Source organism: Salvia hispanica, chromosome 2 (assembly GCF_029641045.1).
Source record: "Salvia hispanica isolate PSC_SH4W2 chromosome 2, Shi_PSC_v1, whole genome shotgun sequence".
Taxonomy (NCBI): domain Eukaryota; kingdom Viridiplantae; phylum Streptophyta; class Magnoliopsida; order Lamiales; family Lamiaceae; genus Salvia; species Salvia hispanica.
In genome coordinates this window covers 11,687,867-11,704,454 of record NC_142693.1, presented here as the reverse complement: position 1 = coordinate 11,704,454, position 16,588 = coordinate 11,687,867, and the positions used below count along the sequence as shown (strand labels likewise).

Genomic DNA, 16,588 nt, shown 5'->3' with positions numbered 1-16,588 from the left:
TGGTATCCAATAATACGGCTAAATTCTATAAATAGGCCGTTACGGAAAAAAAACGCATTCTTAGAATGCGCAACACCCAGTAATAGAAGCGAAAAAAAAACCTCCTATCGATGGAAGCATTTTTCCAGAATGACCTATTTATAGAATTTAGCCCCAATAATACTACATATTTCTCCCATCTTAAGTTACTTCTACTCCCTTCCCTTCGTCCCACAATAAAAGTCATATTTTGCCATTTCGGCATATTTTATGATGAGTCATATTTCATTTTTACCATAAATGATAAGTAGGTTCCACATTCCACTAACTTTCTTTCCTTATATTTTATTATAAAACTAATATAAAAATGTTGGTTTCATATTTCACTAACTTTTTCAACCTTTTATTCTTTATATTTCTTAAAACTCGTGCTCACATCAAATGTGACTCCTATTGCGGGATGGAGAGAGTATTATACTACCTCCGTCCACAAATAATAGACAAAGTGTGAACGATACGAGTTTTAATGCTTAATTGGTAAAGTAATAGAGAGTGAGAGAAAAGATGGTAAAAGTAGTATCAATGGATTGTGATGTCCAAATTTAGAATGATGTGTATGGTTAGTATTTGTTTAAAAGTCTTCATATTTAGAATTGGCCTAATTTTGATGGACGACCTAAAATGGTAAAATTAGTCTATTTTTTATGGACGGAGGTAGTACATCGTATCAAGTTGGTGATACATGGGTGAATCATATCCCTGCAGACTTGTCAGAAGTGTGGCTTGACTTATGGGACATCATGAGCTGCTTCACCATCTCAACACCATTGCAACATCATTTTTTTATCATTGTTCTTTGATCAAGATCGACATTAAATTCCTGATCTATTTCTTGTCGCAATTCTTTCCACAATTCTTGGTGGAATTTTTGGCGCAATTCTACGCACAATTCCTCTCGCACAGAAGGATCTACGTTGGTTGGGGCTGAGCATTCATTCCTAACGTTCATGCCGAACTACCACCCATGAACATTCTTTTCTTTTTTTTTGCGAGCTTACCTTCAATCCGGTGATGTGTTCGAGAAGACTACCCCTTGTGCATTTGTGTATATTATACCTTGCCCAAGGCAGTGTTGAGAAACATGCTGAAGCGTAGTACGAGTGGCTATCGCTTCGAATACATCGGGAGGCAAAATCCCATACTGACAAGATGAAAACGCATGAAGAAATAAATTGTCATGCGATAGCAATAAAGAACCTGTGACGATGATATTGGACTTTGCGAATGTAGTTGCATCCATGTAAGTTGTAACCCTATTACTCTGGGTTGAACACAATTTCCACTCCATATTGCCTGGTTGCATGCTGATAAGGCTAATTTCATGCATCGGTATGCGCAAAAAAATGTTATAATTTGTTGGGTCTAACACGTTTCCTAAGCCAGGTGTGTGAAGAAAAGCGCTAGATCAAGGAAGTAAGGAAGGAGATGGTCTAGCGAGAGAAAGGAGTGAAAATGAGCAGAATTTACAAAGAAAAGTGGCGTGACAGAGGAGTCTACAGCTGAGGGCAACAAAGTCATTATCAATACCTCGCTGGGCCCACCTAAAATGCCTATATATAGAGAAGAGCATGCAACGCAGAAGAGGGAGTTTTTTAATCTTCTTAGCTCATACATTTACACACACACTTGGGAAAAATTCTGGGATAATCGTGATAGGGGGGGGTACTTTCTAAAGATCTCGAGTTTGGTAACGCCGTCCTAGTGAGGGCGAAGATACAATTGTTTTACTTTCAGCTGTTTTTCTTGCTAGTTTCCACCGTCGAACTTCACTTTTGGGAGTCGACTTTGATGTTGATGATGTTTAACTGCTTATCGCTCATGGATCTGAGTTTAGCTGTTTAATTTCAAGTCATTTTGCTTAGATCTCTCTGCTGTTAGCGTAATTCTTAAAATTGCTATGTCGATCTCTGCTTATTTCGTTATTGAGGTGTTTGATGTGGAATTTGGTGACAGATCTGTGGTTGATTGAGTGTTCGGAGCTTAAATTTGTAAATCTGACGTGATGGAGAATTTCTTCTGTTTGGAGTCCGTGTCGGACGCTTGGATCCGGAGTGGATTTAGCGTCTGAAGTTGGTTTTGGCGTGTGAAAGAAACAGTAGTTGATAGACTTGTTTAATTTCCTTTGTTTTCTATTTCACTTCGTCTAGGTATGCAGATCTGTTAAGTTCTTTGTTATTTATGCTTAGATTTGATTTCAAGTTAGTAGCCCTGTTTTTGATTTGCTTATGTGTTTTCTCAAGAAGTTTTATGCAAATTTGGTTGTAGAAGACGATGTCACTGTCAGTTAGTACGAGAGTTAGTTATTCTGCCACTTTTCAGTCGTACTCTGCTTTTTCTTAGATGTGGTCCCACCGTAGAATTATCTCCTAGGTCTAGCTGTTAGGTTAAGTTTCTTTCTAATATTCCCAAGTCAAGTTAATTTTAATTTTCCTCAACCCAAGAAAATGCGTGGCAGCAGCCAACACCAAAAATACTCCCAAATCCTTGATTACGAGTCTTACGCATCCTTCTCTGTGGGATCGATCCCTACTTCCCTATACTAGGTTTAGTAAAGTAGTTGAGGGTTTTTGAAGCGTGGAAGTACTTGTGTGTCCGACGACCGGGATTCCGCACAACCTACGAGTTCCTAGACCAAGTGATCTAGTGGACTTGCTGGATCTGGGGAACCTGCCTTATTTGAATATCGCAACACTGCACACACACTACACTTGTACTATCACATCCCGAGTTCCTAGAAATGTAAAGGAAAGTTGGTGAAAAAAGATAGTGGAATATGAGTCCTACTTTTTTATATTAATTTTATATTAAAATGTGAGTGGAAAAAGGTTAGTGGAATGTGGGGCCTAATACCATTTATGGAATATTTCAACCGGGACTCCTAAGAGCATCCGCAATGGTGCTTAGGCCAGCCATAGGCCAGCCATTCTCTCCCCTGCCACGTCAGCAACACTAAAAAAACCACCTGCCACGTCAGATTTAGGCCAGCCATAGGCCAGCCGCAATAAAAACAATTCAAAATATACTACATTTACGGAATTAAAATTGCGATATACGGAATTAAATTTACGACACATATACGGGAAAAAGAATCCATTCCATTAAAAAAAAAGTACAAAGATTTAAAAAAAAAAGTACATGATTTTTTTTTTTTAAAAAAGGGCTTCAACACACGAGCCCCGCCACTCTCTACTCCTCATCGCCGTCGCCGTCGTCCTCGTCGTCGCCGCCACCGTCGCCGCCGCCGCTGCCGCCACCCGTGGTATCTGAGCCCACGTCGGAACCCCCCAGCCGTGACCTCGCGATCTCTAAATCAGCACGCATGCTCTCGAGCATCTCGTAAAGAAACCTCTTCTCCGTGGGGTCAGTGGCGTTCTTCCACTCTCGGAAGACCTGTAACATCTGAGCCCACGTTTGGTTACGCGAATGGAGAGTGTACTCGAGTTGGGCGGTTGGGAGGGCGGAGGACTGGACCTCGCGGGGCGATAGGGGGGATCCGCCCCTCGCAGCCCGCTACGCCCGCTTCTGTCCAACCGGGCGGGGGCGACCAGTAAATGAAGGAGGGGATGGAAACTCCTCAGCATCCGGGGGGAGGTCGTAGGATCCGCCGCTGCTGCCGCTGTAGTCGCCGCTATAGTTAAGTCGTTGCTTCTTCGGCCACCCAGCGTCGCACCCCGCCCGGAACTTCTCGGAGTCCTTCAACAACAAGAAGCACTCCCAGAAGGTGAACTCCTTATACTTCCCCTCCAAGGGGAACTGACTCGCGGCGATCCTCCGGGCGTCGTCCTCAGTCTGCCCACTTCTGAGCTGACGGAGGGCGTTGGCGTACAAATTCGCAAAACGGCCCACCGCGGCCCTGGTGCGCTCCCACCCCTTCCGGACCTCCTCGTTGCTGAAGTCCTTCCCGTGCGGGCAGTGGCTCTTATAGGCAGCTCTGATCTTCGCCCACATGTTGACGACCCGCTGGTTGTTCGCAACCAGTGGATCGTCGCACACCTCCAACCACCCCTTGGCCACCCCGGCGTACTCATCCTCCGTCCACTTCCTCCGGCCAGTGGCAGCGGGCTGCGATGACTCGCCGACCGCCTTGCCCTTCCCCTTCCCCCTCGTCTTCTTCTTCGGCGCGGCCGGCGTCGCTGGAACGGGAGTATCATCGTTCCCGAGATCGATCCCCATATCATGCAATGACAGAAGGTCATCGCCAGAGAATTGCGTCTCCACCGGGGTCGACGTGTGAGACGAAGCCGTCAAAAAATCAAGCGAGGGCCGATATACCGCGTCCCCTCCCGGTGACCCCTGCACCCCCCGGCATCCCGGGATGCATACCGTGCGGCATCCCCCCTGCCACATCATCCCCATCATCTGCTGCAGCATCATCTGCTGTTGCATCTGGGGCATACCCCCCCCCCCCCCCCACCCGGGTGCTGACTGCCCGCCGCTCCCCTGCCCGCCGCCCGGCATCCCCCACGGCATTCCCCCCTGGTTCCCCCCCATCGCCCCCCCGGCGCACCCGCCATCATCCCCATCATCTGATTCCAAGGGATGTTAAACCCCGGGCCCATCTGCCCCCATCCAGATCCCACGGGTACTGTGGGAGTCTGAGATCCGCTCGTCGTCGAACTAGACTCGTTGTTGTGATCCATCGCTCGATGATGCTCTTGTACAGAAAGTTAGAGAGAGAGAAAACTCGTTAAAACAAGTGGTGCAAATGAAAATGAAACGAAAATCGCGTTTATATATGATTTTTTAAAAAAAAAATTGAAAATCGGCGCTGGCCGATCGCTGGCCGATCGGGCCTCCACAATGGCGGCTAGCCGATCGGCTAGCGCTTCGGCCAGCGACGAGCGATCGGCCAGCCCACGCCGATCCGCTCGCCGAAATCGCCCTCGCCGATTGCAATGGTTCGGCTAGCCGATCGGCTAGCGCGACGAATCGGCTAGCCGGTCGCTAGCCGACCATTGCGGATGCTCTAAAGTGGAACACCCAAAAATGGTAAACCGGAACTCCTAAAGTGAGACGGAGGGAGTATTATATTAAGTATTTACCGAAATATGACAACGAATCAATGGGCCATTATATTATTAGAATTTGTGTAATTATATAAATATTGTTGACAGTCCAAAAATGTTTAATTTAAATGCATGATCTTTAACGAATTCAAGTCCAGCAATCAAACCAGTATTTTATGTACCCAAAAGTCAGATATACTGCTTAGAGAAGGGATTGGTAAGATAGTAGTATCAATTTATATTGGTTATATTAATATACATATAAAGATATTTAAAAAAAAAAGAAATTAGAAAATAGACACCAAATCTCTTCATTTTCGACACCTTGGTGACATTTGGAAGTATTTAAATTATGCCATGACACCATCCTCATGTAATTTAATAAACCAAGTAAAAAATAAAAAATAAATAAAAAGTGTAATTTCAACTTGGTTTTCCAAAGTGAGGAAAAGAAAAAAAAAATGGGGTGAAAATTTCCTTATCCTCCGAAGTTCATTCTCGGCTAGTCGGCTTCTCCCCCTTCTCATCGGAATACAACGTCTCTGGCCACCCTACGCCGCTACAAATACCTCCACTCTCGACATTACATCTTCCTATTCCATTCATCCATTACTTTTCTCTTAAAGATTTCTCCATCATAGTCAACATAAAGCTTAGGAATCTCACGTTATTATTTAAAAAGATTTCTTAATAAAGGTAAAAATAAGCTTCTCCTCTGTCTGTCTCTATTACTTTGTAAGCATGAATTGATGAGTTATGTTATGATAGTTCCTCGCCTAGGTTGAATGATTGAAGGTGCCGAGAATTTTGGGGATGGGTTGAAACTCATTTATCCTAATTGATTTTTGTACTTTAAATTCATGCATGTGTAGGGAAGATTTTTATTATTATTGCATGTCTGTATTCTCACATTGCATATTGAATCTAAACTTTTCTTTAAGTGAATTTAGTTCTACTTTTTGTTAAAAAGAAGATGTTAAAGAAAGATCAAGAAGTAAAACATAGAATCAAATGCAAAATTTGGAAGGGTTAGAATTGGAGAAGGTATTTGGCCCATTAAAATTAAAATCAAAATTAAAAATACACATAAAGGCTCAATATCTACTTCAGCCTTTTTAAATACACATACAATCTAAACCTTCAACCCAACTCTTTGTGTCGCCTCCTCCTTCTCATTGAATCTCTCTCTTCCCTGCAATATAGAAAACCACGATGACGATGATCAAAGGAAGGTTAAGCCGGTTAACCAAACACCATAGATTTAGTGATCCTTCGAATCTCAGAACAACAACCAAAAATTACATTGTCCACTTAATTCGTATGAATGACCAACTACACGTAAGACGTGAAAATTTTTAGTAAAATTCAAGATATGTGAAATGTTATAAACTGAACTATGCACTTATATTGCTTCAGTCTCCACTTTCAGATTTATAAACTCAACTATGCACTTATACTGCAGGGACGACACAACATCCGGTTACATATTTCTTCACTCTCTTCTCACTTCTTCTTCTGCTCTTCTATTTCCCCTTAAATGTTAAAATTATCAGAATTTTCAACATTAATAGTAAGATGGTAGAAAGAGGTGAAGATGAATTTGTATCATTGCAATTGGTATTTAAAGATCAATTTGCATCACTAATTCCCCCTAAAATCTTTCAGTTACTTTGAGTTTGAGATTGATTTTTTGGTTCTATTTGCAAACTGATTTGATTTATGTGATTGATTGATAATATAATCAGCTTTAGTACCAAGAGATACACTATTAACTCTTGATTTAAACATATAAAGGCAGTTAATTTGAAGGTAATTGTTTTACCACTTGGTCACAAAGGTAGCTGCACTCTTTGAAGACTCTTTCGAGAGTTGGCACAAGCTTTTTGTTGTAGAAATTTAACCTTTCCGATGTTTACTATATGTTTCAAGATGGTTTCTAATATTTTAACATATGATTGGAAGAAATTTAAAGTGGGCGCCAAAATGAGAGAGCCAAAAACTGTGGCTTTATATATTTAAAGATATTGTCACACGGCTCTTGCTTTATGACAAGTCAACAGGGCATGAGTTCACGTTCTCATCATCTTTGGTAAAATCAAGTCCACCGCGAAGACATTCATAAACCGCTCTATGAGATCTTCATCCGAGGCGCTGCAAACGCAAATAGTATCAATAAATATGCAGCGTTGTTGTAAGCGACATTTTTCGGTAACACATTGTGTAACACACGCCATAGGATTTCACAAACTTTGAGGGTAATGTGATGCAACATTATATCTAGACTTCACTGTGTAAATGCCGCATTTATCAAAGTGCCAAACATCCTGGGATGGTCCGGAGATAGGGATTAGATAGAATGGTAGGACTGCCACGTTCACTGAATACTGTACAAACTTTATCCAACTCCCACTGTGTTTGAGCCGTCCAAGTAAGTCGACAAAGCTAAATTCCGAAGGGATAAAGTTTGCCATACATGAATCTTAGAGTAGCAATATATTATATTATTGTTAAAATGAAGCCCTAAGTACAAATCTACAGCTAATTAAGGAGATTACTCTCACAATTAACTGTGTACAAAAAAGATATCCGAGCCTAGAGAGAGATTACTCCAACAATCAATTATACAACAAAAAAGTTACTAAAACGAAGTGTAGGAGAACACAACAATCATGGATGAAGATAATCACAGAAAGCTCCTTTTTTGCAGCGACCGCTCTCGTAGAATTTGCACACTCTCTGCCCCTTTGGAAGAGGCCTCGAATATCCACCACTGCTGTACTGCTGACGGCCCCACGGTGGCCTGCCCCTCCCGCCCCCGAATCCCGGATCACTACCTTGATAACCCCCCCATTCTCTAGGACAGTTGAACCTCTCACCACCGAACGTGCGCTGCCCGTCCCATGGCTGACTTCCGTTTCTAGGGCTCCTGATCGAGTTTGGGTTGGCCCAATGGGGGCCCTGGTTCGTTCCCCAAGGGAGGTTCGCCATCCCTTGGGCAGTGGGTCCTCTGAGGACGAGATTGACATTACCTTGCACTGTGACTAGGTTGATGTTGCCCGGCATCTGTCCCCAACTGGGATCCGTAGCATCGGATCCCAGCCCAGGAGCCATGGCTGCTCCAGCACCAGTACCGACCATCTCTTGGTTCGGTGCAGGAGAGTGGTGGAATTCCGAACCGGGATCCCCAGAATGAGCTGCAGCGCTTGTTTCACCCTCACTGCTTGCAGATGAATTCACGCTCGACCTTCGGAAAAAATCGAAGGCGTCAACTGGAGATGTTCCATTCGGTTTACATGGGGCAGAGGATTGGGATGTCAGATGTACATCGCTGGTGGAGCTGAATGCATCACTTTTTCGAGGTTCTGGGGTTGGGCTAAAACCCTCAATTGAACTAAAGCAATCGTCTTTACAATCTTCAAGCAATTCCCGAGCAAACTTGATGGCTGAAGTAGGCGAAGGCAGAACGCCTCGTGATTCCATAGCATCCACTTCAGCCAACAGATCAGACACTGAATCCTCACCTAGAGCAACAAACTCAATTGGTTCATTCATTATAGCAAGCCAATTAGGTCCATTCGATGGAGTATGGGACGGAGGAGCATGAGAAAGATGGAGGGCTTCGGGTGCAGAGGCATCAGCATTTTCCCCGGTGACTTCAGGTGGCCCTGCAGCAGAATCCCATTCCTGCATAGGTGGTCTTGCAGCCTGTGTCTGGGAATATCCACACCATTCATCAGCTACATCTGGGAGCTGGATGCCACCAATCCCTAGATTAGATGCACCAATCCAGCCGGGGCCAGAATTAGGCATAGGAAGATTTTTACACCCAGGCTTCGTGTCAGTTTCCTGAGCTGCCAGATCTTCATTGTTGGATCTTGGTGCAGGACTCAGCAGCTCCAGAAAACTCGTGCCATGCGCAGGAATATCTGCATCTACTGAATGCTGGTTTTGAGTCTTCGAGGTGGGACTAAGAAGATCCAAGACATCTATATTCTCAGGCTGTTTACTTGAAACCAGCGACGTTGATACAGAAGTCAAAACCGGCGCAGGTTCAGGGATGGTTGAGCTCAAGTTGATGTTCAGGGATCTCAAATTTCCATCGGAAGATTGACCACTTCTGTCATCATCTTTAGGTTGAGATCGAAGTTCATCTTCACTGGGCATAGGATTTTGAGTCGGCCCAACAGCATTCTTTTCTCCATTTTGTGAACTAAGATTTAATTCATCACTCTCTTGGCCTTGATCTGTCAAAGGTTCATCTCTTGTCTCAGGTTTTGATGGAGGAAGCAGATCACATAATTGGACATTATCAGCAATTGGATTACCATCTTTAAGCAAATCCCAACATCGAGGCCACCCAGAGGAGCAAGACTCATCTGCTTTCACGGGTCTAGCAACGTTGTCGGGCAAACCATCTGAATTACTACACCCAGCATTTTCTGTTTGTTTAGCATCTTTAGTAGTTCCATTTGTACCCTCGCTTGGGACAGCTCCCCCAGTGGGCCCGTTTTCCTGTGAATTTGAAGAGGCTTTATGTGACATGTCTGGTGCTGCATATAATTTCCCATCCAAAGCATCAGTTAGAAGTAACGAGTCATATTGCTCGTGATTGGTCCATATCCGCATATCATGTGGAAACAGTCCAGTACTATTACATTTCCGCAGCTGCATCATGGAAAAAGGTCCTTGAATCTTACTATTAGGGTCACGATAATGCCAAAGTTTCTCAGTTTCTATGTTGTCAGCAGGCTGTGAGTTTCCGATGGAGGCAATTGCAGTCGATGTCTCCAACCCAGACCTTTCCATGGCTTGATCATTCCCAGCACCAGAAGGTGAGCAACCAATATCAATCTGGTTTGTATGTTTCTCCAGATCATATGATGCACTATCATTTGTTTTCTCCGTGATTCTATCTTGCACCTCTACAGAATGCTCTTCTTTGCCTGAATAAGATGTATAGCAAATTTCTTCATATTAAATTGAGGAAGAGCAAGCATTTCATTGATATATATACAACTGAATGTCACCTCTTTTATTAGAAGAAATGGACTCATAATCAGTTCTGGGAAATGTAGAATAGTTTGACCCAGCATATTCATCTTCATAGATAAACTGCACCGGAGAGTATTGTTGGATGTACCTTTTTTACTGTGGTCACTACTTCTGATATCTTCTTCTGATTCATAATTTGGATTCATTGTCGGATCAGCATGTATCTCTGGGACTTCAGAAATTCTGCGTTGGCGCTCCTCAGGTGATTTTAGCAACAGTAATCTTTCAGCATTTTTTCTAAGCGTGATGAGAGTCAAGGAACTTAATGAAACACATAAAAAAGTATATGAAGATGAAGATGAAGATGAAGATGACGATGTTATTTAGCTAGAAATAATGAATAAATTATTATAAATCTTATTTTGTCAACTATCTATACCAAATGTGGGATAAAAAAGCCCCAAAAGTTTAACTCAATATTCTCCCAGAAATATTGGAAGTGCAGGACAGAGACATGATGATAAAATTCATCTAATGATTTAAACAGGGAAGACATCAGTGATTTTCCAGAAGTTTGGGTATTTGAATCTTGAAAACCAAATGTTTTTGCACAAGAATTTAAGAAAGTATTAATGCAATAATTACATTTATATAATAAATACAGTAGTAATAGATGGAGGATATTCTTTCTTAATCCCCTTCCCGTCAGCTCGGTCTCTAAGATGACTTAGCCGCAATATTTCCGCCTCAAGCCACTGTGTTCAGAAAATTACAAAATCAGAACCAACAACAGCCACAATAATTAAGAGTAACAAAAAGGAAATAACTTAAAAACTATGGATTAGATGTAGTGTTCATTCTTGCTCCTTTAAAGGCACAAGAAGAAAAATGGTGCTTTGGAAATTGGAAGAACAATATTGTGGTAACTGGTAACCGATCACAAAACTTAAACTCGCAGATAAGAAGAACCAGCACACTCACATCATTAACTCTAACTGATTGGAGTGCAGAGGCTTTCTTTTTTACCTCGTCCTGCAAAAATAAAACAGATAAATGGTATGATAACGTTGCAGTCATACACCAGATTAAGAAGCGAACATGAGGACTTACAACAGTAAATTGTTTCACAAGACCGCATCTAATGCTCTGACGTAGCCATTTGCACTCGTCCTGAATAAAAGAAAAGTTTATAGCACTCATACACAACTTTTGAGGAAAAAAATATGTGCGTTCATGGCTGTGCAATCAACTTTCTTGCTAGCAAATGTATCTTCCTGACTGATGCAAGAGTCCACATAAGTATATGTTGATACTATATATCACAATCCTACCACATGTTCACACATAAGTCTGCAATTTCTATAATTTTTAAAAAAATTAAATTTGAACATATATATATATTTCATAAATAAGTTTAATGATCTATCAATGCATAACTTTTGAAGGGACTACACAGAAGAAAGAATCTCGATCTTACACTCAATATTATTAGAACATTAAACAAGCAATAAGGTGTTTCTTTCATAACGAACTAAATACACCCGAGAGCATCACGATGAACAAAGAACACATAAATGTATAGCAGATACGGAAACTGAGATTGGTAAATAATAATACTCCCCCCGTCCCTTGTTAATTGAGTCATTGTTCCATCTCGGGAAGTTCCAAGATAATGGGATCATTTCTAATTTTTTTTCCAAAAAGTAATACTCTCTCCTACTTTGATCACCCTCCACTTAACACACTAAACATCTTTTTTTTAATCTTTGTGCCGAAAAGAAACAACTCTAAGGAAAGGAGGGAGTATATGTGTGTGTGAAATAAACAAACATTTCATGAATGAACATAACCTCAAGAAATATATGAAATCAAACTAAAGCTCAGAGATTAGGAAAAAAAACGACTGATAAGATATCCTTTGTTACCTCAGTAAACTCTTCATTTGAAATGGAATCGATAGATACAACTTCTCTTCTGTCTAAATTTAACACTTCAAGCATGACATCTGCTGTCTTGTTGCCAATTTTATAAGGCTCGGCCACCTTGCTAGTACCTGAATTATCAATATAACATATTGAAGAAAAAATTAATGTCAGGACAAACAAGTTCTAGCAAGCAGTGCAGAGAAACAAATAGGAACAGCTAAAGCAAGAGGCAGTAAGTACATGCACTATACCTATAACTTGGACAAGCCTATGAACTTCTGGCTTCTGATCATTGGGTGATATTTTGATCCTTGCAATAGATCCAATAACCTTGTCATTGAAACTCTCACGATTTTCAGCAAGAGTCACCATTAAATTACGCCGCAAATAGATCAGACTGATATTATGAACATCAATTGCAGCATATTCATTCAGATTAAGCTGGGCTTCTCTTTTTTCAATCTTCTTGCGTGTTTTCCGCTTTCTTCTGTTACTTGGCACTGGCTCTGGCGACCCATTTATTTTTCCATTAGCATCCAAATTACTTGCAGCAGATCTAACAGCTCTTGCAGGAAAGAACGGATTTTTCTGAGTATCTTCCTTTACAACAAAATGAAATTCAAGAAGCTTCAACATTTCAGTTTGATCAACATATGGCTTTCCAAATATATTTTTGAGCCTTTGATCGCATAAAATTTGACTCTTCTGATGTGGGTCCCAGAGATTGTTTCTCTTCACATATTCAACCAATAATGTTTGGACATCAAACTGTGATAAAGAAGATGTGTCGCCGTTCTTCATGTGTTTAACAAAATCCAAGAGGTCTTTAGATGCCCATTCAGTACTGTCAACCGCCAGCTTGTCTATCTCTATGCTGTTAGTGTTCTTGCCAATGCCCGGATTGTTAGTATTTTTGACGATGCATGGATCATCTAGATCTTTTTTAATGCATAGCTCATGAACAACTTCCTTAACGTCTGGCTTGTCATTGGTTTTGGCAATGCTCGTCTCATCAGCGACTTTCTGTTTTACAGTCTCATTGCTGTAAATTGGGCCATGTTCTCCATTGCCATTGTTTAGTTTCTTGACATGGTGGCCGTTACTCAACAGTGATGTTCTTAACACATCATTTTGTACCAAATTTATCTCCACATGGGGCTTATTCAACTCGAAATGTCCAGTACCCCCATGTGACAAAGAAACACCTGCGCCAACTGAAGAGGGAACTGCATTATTTAACCGCGGCTTACGCGTCACTGCAGCCACACCTTTCCAGGGACTTTTAGCTTGAGTGAGCTCACTCAGTGTAAGAGATAATTTCTCTTTTAAGATTACCCAATACATCTTGAAGAGATACTCCCAGCTAAGTTTGTCGTCAAAATCTACTTGAATCTGCACGAGATAAGCCCAGTAGAATGAACACAAGTATGCATATAATGGAATTAAAAATCGACAAAAGATTTCTAGGTACAAAAAGAAAGTAATCATGATCATAATCAGTTTATACAAGAGAAATCTCTATGACAAAGATTAATAGATTGTTGATGCCAAAATAATGAATAACGAAGCCTTCCTCACTATGAAGCATATCTCATCAACAAACTTACTCAATAAACCTGCAATTTAGCTACGCAATTATTAGAATTTAATTTAATGAAAGCAGAAGAAAATATCAACATACTGAATCATTCGTTGCTTGATCTTTATTTTCAATCATCATGATAGTTTTCATGCATGTTGAGCAAAACCCCATGTTTCCTCTCACACTCACAAAATCCGCATCTTTAGTACATCCCTTACACAACGAATATGTGCAAGTGTAGCACATATAATGAGGAGTCTTCCTGCATCCACTACATATGTGCCACCCTGGAAGAAATAAAAGCAAAGCAACGGACTTAATGAATGAAAGAATAAAAGCTAAAACCAACAGGCTACTTCAGCTTCAACCAGTGTTGTTACTTGTTAAGCGCGCGTAGCGCAAAGGGGCAATTATCTGAGGTCCATGAAGTTTGATTTAATACTCCCTCCGTCCCATGTTACTTGCACTGTTCCATTTCGGAATGTCACAGACTACTTACACTATTTCTAGTTTAAGTTAGAATTAATGTATTTAATTAATATGTTAGTTTAAGTTAAGAGCTCCTTTATTAAGTGATGTCTCATTACACTTAAAATTCTAATTTAATTATACTAAAAAATCAATCCCAAATTTACGGCCTAAAATGAAAAGTGCGAGTAACATGGGACGGAGGGAGAATCATTTAAGCTACTACTTTTTTTTTACTGTTTCAAACTTTTTTTTGGCAAAAATACCCTCAAGCCCAGGAAGGATATTTCAGTCTATTTACTCTCTCTTCTCTCTTCTTCATTAAAACATTGAGAGAACATTTTTTGGTCCACGAACTTTGCCAAAATATTTTTGGTCTGAGCTTTAATTCCTTGAGAAAGTGGGATTTCTGCAGTGAGATTGTTTTTGGAGAGATCAAGGGAGTTAAAAGAGGTGATGTTTCCAATTATATGTGGGAAATGCATGCCACATACAATATCATTGCAAGTTCATAGGTCTGTTAGTCAATCGCACAACACCACAAACCAACTAAAAGTTATAATGCAGTGCAGAACATTAGAACTACATTGAAATTCTTAGTTCTTCAAATGAAACTAAAGCCAACTTACCACAGTTCCATTTAGCTTTTGATTTGAAAAAGGCTTCGTCGCGTTTGATACAAGCTGGATGGTACGCCTTCGGACAACCCCTAAAGAAAACAACATAAACTCATTATATCCCAAAATTGGATCTATATTACTACTCCACTACTTATTCTACTAACATAAACACATTCAACAAACAATTAATCTGCCATATGAAAACATGGAGGGACAGAGACGCAACGGAATCAACCACACATTCTACAAAAACTTGGTCTACTAGATGAGAAAGTGATGACAGCAATTATAATTAGCAATTAATCCTCATCATCTACAAACTCACTTTCGATCACAGAGTACCAGAGAGCCTCCATCAAAGCAAATAAAGCAAACATCCTCATCTTCATCTTCAACTTCAACTTTCACCTTCTTAATCGGTGGAGGCTTCGCCGTGAGCTGCCCTTTCGGCGGCCGTCCTCGCTTACGCTTCTCACAGACAACCGGAGCAGCAGCAGTCAGATCTGGAACTACCACCGCCGGTGAAGGATGCACAACCGATGGAGTAGAAACCACCGGGTCCTCATCGCCGAAGCCCGTGGTCTGAGCGACGGCAGCTAACAGTGTCTCTATATTCTCCATAGCCAAAACCCTAGAAAATCTCAACTCCTCCAGCAACCAATCCACCCAAGACGACCATCAATTCTCATCAAATTCAAACCCGTTCCAGAAAAGTAAAAAGAAAATTAAATTAGTTTGAATCAAAATTGAAGATGGAGATGGGAGGAATGAATCTTTTCTCCTTGGAAAACATGAATACGAGTAAATTAGTGGAATTTGAGTAGCGTGCCCACCTCCCCCACCCACCACCCAGCAAGTGTATGATGAAATGGAGCAGAGTCAAAGCACGGCCGCGCGTCACGTTGGTGGGGCCGGAATAGAATTGGTGTCAATAGTATACAAAAATATGGATTCATTGCTTAATTATGATTTCCTAAATTGTATGAATATATTTACAATCCTAATGAATAACTGGTCATATATAACTAAAATAATTTCATTGCTTAATTATGATTTCCTAAATTGTATGAATATATTTACAATCCTAATGAATAACTGGTCATATATAACTAAAATAATTTCATAACTCAATTCTAGTTTATATCTTATCTAGAAAACTGAACATCACCTTTATAGAGTCCTATTATAATGCTTTTAGCAACCCTAATCCAAAATCAAGACTAAATCTCCACCCTTGGATTTTAAAATGAGTGGATGAGATTAAAGCTCACAAAATCTCAATAAATAGTAGACAAAATATCAACAAAAGGGTAATATCGTCATTATGTTATCATATGACAATTTTCGTGAGTGTTTTTTTATATCAACATTGTGTATTACAAATATCAACACAAGGACAAGAAAATATCAACACATTTTTATTGAGATTGGACATGCATAATATTGAGGTTTTGCCTACAATATATTGAGATTTTTTGTTGCATTTGTTGAAAATAGCTGTTTATCAACATGTACGAAAATTGAAATATAATTTATCATATTTCATCACCCGAACATCGTCGGAACATATGCAATTGAGATCTCGTTGGAATTCTTATTAAATTATTTTTAATTTGATATATTTTTTGCGAAAAAATAATTTAAATTGAGAGAGTTACGTAAATTTAAAGATTTGAGATGATTTTAAGGAGAGAGAAAGTAGTTAGTTATAATTACTACATATAGGATTTGACATTAATACCCTTTTAATTTAATTAATAATTATTTAAATTTAAAATATATTACACTTGGCATTATATTAACCACAAGATCTCCTAATCTAATGGTTGAAAATTGGTCTCAATTTGGGATTAGTAATTAGTTAGCAATTGATTACATCCCCACCTCTATATATAAAATATTGTACTAGTAATATGGAGTACTTTTTTATAACTATGATAATTATTTATTTTCTCT

At 40.2% G+C, this 16,588-nt stretch overlaps 1 protein-coding gene across 2 annotated transcripts; it reads right to left on the bottom strand.

Moving 5' to 3' along the window:
• Positions 1-7,515: 7,515 nt before the first annotated feature.
• Positions 7,516-15,483, bottom strand: LOC125206710 (zinc finger CCCH domain-containing protein 44-like). 2 transcript variants are annotated; one of them, XM_089064395.1, is made up of 11 exons: positions 14,958-15,483; positions 14,642-14,721; positions 13,644-13,831; positions 12,214-13,354; positions 11,963-12,090; positions 11,148-11,207; positions 11,019-11,069; positions 10,722-10,792; positions 10,186-10,340; positions 10,073-10,144; positions 7,516-9,988 (listed from the first exon to the last, which is right to left on the bottom strand). In XM_089064395.1, the coding sequence occupies exons 1-11, from the start codon at positions 15,251-15,253 to the stop codon at positions 7,713-7,715; spliced, it is 4,518 nt and encodes a 1,505-aa protein (XP_088920521.1). In that variant the 5' UTR covers positions 15,254-15,483; the 3' UTR covers positions 7,516-7,712. The 2 variants fall into 2 exon arrangements, with proteins under 2 accessions (XP_088920521.1, XP_047961909.1); XM_048105952.2 differs by lacking the exon at positions 10,073-10,144 and having other exon boundaries at positions 14,958-15,482.
• Positions 15,484-16,588: the final 1,105 nt, after the last annotated feature.

What these genes read in the sequence shown, in the direction of transcription:
- LOC125206710 (XM_089064395.1), bottom strand. Translation starts at nt 15,253, where the DNA reads ATGGAGAATATAGAGACACTGTTAGCTGCCGTCGCTCAGACCACGGGC. An exon ending in CAAATGAAGAGTTTACTGAG is followed by an intron (nt 11,208 to 11,962) that starts GTAACAAAGGAT and finishes TCTTTTATTCAG; the next exon opens with GACGAGTGCAAATGGCTACG. An exon ending in CATTTCTTCTAATAAAAGAG is followed by an intron (nt 9,989 to 10,072) that starts GTGACATTCAGT and finishes CATCTTATTCAG; the next exon opens with GCAAAGAAGAGCATTCTGTA.